Source organism: Oryzias melastigma, linkage group LG1, assembly GCF_002922805.2.
Source record: "Oryzias melastigma strain HK-1 linkage group LG1, ASM292280v2, whole genome shotgun sequence".
NCBI classification, from domain to species: domain Eukaryota; kingdom Metazoa; phylum Chordata; class Actinopteri; order Beloniformes; family Adrianichthyidae; genus Oryzias; species Oryzias melastigma.
This window is the reverse complement of record NC_050512.1, coordinates 10,834,692-10,839,990: the sequence shown is the minus strand read 5'-3', so window position 1 is coordinate 10,839,990 and position 5,299 is coordinate 10,834,692. Positions and strand designations below refer to the sequence as shown.

Genomic DNA, 5,299 nt, shown 5'->3' with positions numbered 1-5,299 from the left:
GGTTTATTTAAAAAAACATTCCACAATGGTCTTTTAATTACAGTAATGCATTTTTTATCCAAAATCAAAACAACTATGTTGTTTTCTAGGACATAGTTTCAGTAGAGCAGCAGCAACTCATCAGAAATTCATCTCTTAGTTGTGGATGGGAATGTTGGCTCAGAAGTAAGCCCGCCCTTACTTCCAGTCTTCATCCAAAGCTAACAGCTCCTCACACCCCCAACCTAACATGTCCGGTGCAATAAAGTTGGTGACCAATATTGGAGCTATCCAGCCGTACAGTTTTGAGTGGGATGCCAGCTCGTACGAGGAAAACAAAGACGTACATAGATCTACTTATCTACAAGGAGATGGATCATAGTGGAGTGGAGCAGGGAGCTTGTGGCTTACTGTTAAAGCTTCTACATCATTGTTACATGTTTTCTAAAGGCATTATTTTCACCTGCTCCTGATTCACTACAATTTATATGAAGAATTACTCAGAAATGCAATTTTAATCTTAAATCGATTTTTATACGTCTTCCATTATGAGAAAAACGCTACAAGGACATGTTAAAAAAACACAGAAACTGGGTCAAAATGGGTCTTTAAATCCATATTTTTGATGACTCTTATTTGAGCAAATAATTAAAGTCATACATAAATTCAAAGACTGCCATTATATATTTAAAATAAATATTTGGGTGAAATAAAATACAACAGGACTATAATATTCATGGAGGCTTGTTGAAGATCTCCAACATTTTGATCGGGCCCTATTTTTAATCACTTTTTTATAACCATACAGCATTATATCAACATTTTACAGCATTGTGCTTCGAGTATCATTAACTTTCTAAACATGAATATTTTGTGTTCCTTCACCTTTAAGGGAATAACAAGCACAAGCTTGACTGCCGATCAAGTATCAGTTTTGGGGAACATGTGTTGCATGCTGGAGGGTTCCTACATTCAAAACTCTGACCCATCCATCCTGGACAAACTCAACAACTGTCCAGATCTCACTACTGCTCAGGCAGCTGCAGTTACAACCCTTCTGACCAATGGAAATACCAAATATGGGTATGAGGAATTGTTAAAATCTTTGAACTTATTTTTCAAACGGTTTAGATGTTTTTTAATGTTGTTGTTTTTGATACCCAGTGCTCCTTCAACATGGAATGGACAAACTCTAATAGGCCTCGATATGCTACCTTTATACTTGCCCTCAAATTTCTACGATAATTTTGACAAAGTGAGTAAATGCATGACTGAGCAAATAAGATTTCATGAACAGAATTTAAGTAGGATAACATTTTTTAATTATTTTCCAGAAAACGAAGCGCAGTTTCTTGAAGTACTTTCTGACTGATATCAAGACTAAAGGTGTGAGCCGAAAGAAGAGGAGAAATCTAAAAGCAGAAATTCGGAAGTCAATACAAAGTAAATCAAAGCGAGCTACAGGTGAGTTTTCCTATTATATATATATATTTTTTTTTTCTGAAATGTATTTTTTTTGCTAATGTTATTTTTTTGTTTTCTTCACAGACTGTACAGTAGGGACTATCAGTCAGGTTACAATCAGTGATACCACTTTCCCCTTTGACTATGATGTTACCCAATTTAACAACTGTCTGACGGCCAAAACTGTCAAAGACAACTTTGATGCCATCACAGCCAAAGTGGACGAGGTGGAATACCTCCAAATTGTTCTCCAGAAGCTGCGAGAGGTGAGCCCTTTTAACATCCGACTGATTAAACCTAAGTTACATCAACTGTGATTGACTAAAATTCAATTATGCAGCTAAAAAATAATAAAAAAAATGAATACAAATAGTCACATAATTCAGGGGTCCCTAAACTTTTTCTTGTGAGGTCCACATAACTGTTTTCTTCTCTGATTTGGGGCCAGGGTCAGGGTGTCTATAAACAAAAGCATTTCTGGTTTTCTAGAAAGTCACATGTAACTATTAAGTAATAACCCTTTCTGAGATCTTCACAAAAATGAAAATAAAAAAACGTATCCTTTTAATAAAATAGTTTAATGAAAAAGTTTAATTATTTTGTCTTCTCATGCAGCTAGACATTATATATATATGTATGTTACATTTTCACTAGCACAGTGTTCCTCATTTATTGCAGCCGTTATGTTCTAAAAGTAACTTGTGAAGGTGAAATTCACGAATTAGGACTACAGATGTAAAACTTATCACTACACACTTTATCCCTTCTTCTCAGACTAACATGAAAATGTTCACACTTTTCTATCTTGTTTAAACTCCAAATGTTCAAAACTTCCTAGAAAATAAGCTGGGATTGTAGAATAAAAACAAATGAGCTCCCTGTATCAGATGGGGGCACAGACTGCAGAACAATTAAATAAAAAGTCACATTCTGTTTGGGGGCCGGGCCAAATGTGGAGGCGGGCCAGATGTGGCCCGTGGGCCGTAGTTTGGTGACACCTGATATAATTCTGGAAAATATTTAGATTAGTAGATAAATTATGTTTGCATTATTCATGAGTCCTTTATGGCATGTTGAGTAGTTTATTTCCTTATTTTTATTTAATATCCATTTTCTCAGTCTAATGAACTTATGGGTTAGTTCTTGGCAGTAGGTTTATATTCCATTTGATCAGTATTTTTTTGGAAAGCATGTCATCAAAGTATCACTGCTGTGCACTTTTTTCACATAATGCATTTTTCCTGGCCAGCTGCCTTTTGCACACTTTCAGTTCAACCTCTGCCACTCCAACGTTTTCGCCTGTAAACCTGTTGCTAAACCTGTCAAGCAGGTTTTCCCTGTGCAGACTAAAGGCAGCACAGCTCCTGTAGCGTTGAATATTGGAATGAGGAATACATTTTTGTGAACAAAGTTCAGGCCCAACAGTTTGAGGATTTAGTTTTCCCACTTTCATGCAATTCTGGTATCCAATAATTTTCACTGTAATCAGTTTTGTGATCAAATAATTGTATTTCTTTTTCAGTTTAAGCTCTGTAGTTTAATGCATTGTGACATCAGTATTACTGACAAATATTAAATATATTTTCTTCATACAGAAAAAATACTATAAATTGTTTTCTATTATTATTTATTCTACTCTATCTTCCATTTTTTGTCACTTCTCCATCTCTGCTATTGAAAAAAAACCACTTCTAACTTCTTTTCACGTGATTCTTGTCTATTTTTAGGCTTACAGCTCCATCATTCCTGAAGATCAGGTTCAGGCTTTAGGTCCTGCATCACGTGTTGCCACCACTGCAGACATCAACTCTTGGACTATCACTCAAGTGGACACATTGGCTTCTTTGATGGACTCATCAAATGGGGATTGGGATCCAAGCTTGGTGAGCAAATGAAGAAATATGTTGAATTTGCTTACCCACTGTATGAGTTTCAATTTTCTATAGTGGATGTTTTCTTTTTCAGACTAAAACCATCATCTCCAAGTACCTGGCTGTGACAGGAAACACCCTTGGCCGAGCAGAGCTGAATGCTATCGGAGGATCTAACCTGTGCTCTCTAGACGTGAGCGTCATCAAGACCATTTCAAAACAGAGCCTGAAGTAAGAAAAACAGATTGCATTCATGTGATTGTGTGTTCTGAAGACTTGGGAATGGCACCACGGTTACTCCTCAGAGGGTTTAGTTCATTTTGATGGCCTGAAACACTGCACTAAGTGCACCCGGTCTTTGCTCCTCAATATCTGGGTAGGCTCCAGCATCCCCATGACCCCAAACAGGAATATAGCAGGTCAAGGAGTGAATGCCCCAATAACACTAAGTTGATGTCTTTACTTCAGACTATTTTCTAGAGTTGGTGCAACACAATCTACGCATGAGCTTCAGTATTTACAATAACAGGCCTCTTTTGGAATGGACAGCATTATGAATCACAAGTGGTGATGATCCTCTCAGTCATGGTGCTGAAAGAATAAACATGGCAGGATAAAATAACTAAGGGCAAAGCAGAGTAAAACCATCAGACAACAAAACACATGAAAAAAAAAAACACAATTCAATCCTAATCTACCCAGACAGGCAAAGGGAATGGTATCCCACAATTCCTTGCACTGCTATAGGGCTGATTGATCCACTTTCTGGGTGTGAAGAAACGCCTCGTGCCGCCTCCTATCCTCGTGACTGTGTACCGGCTCACACAAAAGAGCTAGCAGGTAAAGTGCAGCCGTGAGGGAGCGATGAGAATAGAGAAACTTTAGTGTTGAGGGTTTTAAAAATGCGTATTTAGATTTTTTATATTAATTATTGTGTATATATGTTCAAGGAAAGTGAAACTATTAAATTTTACCACATATTATTCACAATCTAAGTTCAAAATAGCTAAGAAAACCCAGTTTTCTAGCAGCATTGAAAGGCATCTTTTTCACAAGAAACTGGGAGACTTAAAAAAGTCTCACATCTGATTTGTGCGTAAATGATGTTTTGTGTGTGTGTGTCAGGTGATTGGTGCAAAGTTTTAAAGATTTGTAGTTAGTTGTATGCTGCTGTAATTTTTGTTGTAAAGTTATGCCTGTGTGAATTATATTTTGTATTTAATTTTTTTGTTTTTGCTATAATTGTACATTTTTAATATTAAATTGCCACACAGTTGCACACAAAATGTATTGTATGAGTTGCAAATCAAAAATGATGCATATACAAATCTAAAGTTAAACACAAACATGCAGACACAAGTTACAAATCAAGAATTACGCACACACAAATTGGATGGGACTATATTCTCTCCATATAAAACTATAGCCAGTGGGATGACAGGCGGAGTGATATGAGCGAGTGTCTGTGGAGGGAATGTGAATGTTTGGGGAAAAACATGAAGCTGATCCACAAGTTGTTGCACATGTTTATGACTGTAAAGCTCTTTTTTTTTGGTCACGTTTTTGGCGTCACAGGGGCTGAAATGTATGAAATTACAAGTTCAGCTTGTTGAATAATAACCAAGCAGGGTCAGATATTACCTAGAGTGTCTTTCTGTTCTGCCAAATGTCAATATGAAATATGAACAAGTCTTAAATTTAATACTACTGCTGATCCTCACTCCATTTACTGGAGTTGAGAAACAGGAATAATGGCACTGTCCAATTGCAGAAAATGTATGTGAATATAATTAGCAAGCTAACAAAATAATTTTACATGCAATAAAGGAACCATCACAGGATTCACTTACACGAATTCAAGCCATGTCTCATAATGTAATAAAAGGTAAAAAAGCCAAAAGTTTACACTATTTTTAAGTAACTAGTTTTGTTCTGACATATCCAATCCTGTCACTGTGGGTATGACATACTACAAACGCAGTAGT

The 5,299-nt window shown here is 36.4% G+C and overlaps 2 protein-coding genes across 3 annotated transcripts in view; both read left to right on the top strand.

Moving 5' to 3' along the window:
* Nucleotides 1–5,299, top strand: part of LOC118598699 — a 219,314-nt gene that overhangs the window by 42,521 nt on the left and 171,494 nt on the right. The gene's annotated exons all lie outside the window — the stretch shown is intronic.
* LOC118599086 (mesothelin-like protein) overlaps nt 1,502–5,299 on the top strand; it is a 7,307-nt gene continuing 3,509 nt past the window's right edge. Inside the window, exons 1-3 of the mRNA XM_036213382.1 lie at nt 1,502–1,709; nt 3,171–3,326; nt 3,409–3,545. Coding sequence (XP_036069275.1) covers nt 3,291–3,326; nt 3,409–3,545 — 173 coding nt within the window. The 5' untranslated portion in view covers nt 1,502–1,709; nt 3,171–3,290. The remainder of the gene's footprint in view (nt 1,710–3,170; nt 3,327–3,408; nt 3,546–5,299) is intronic.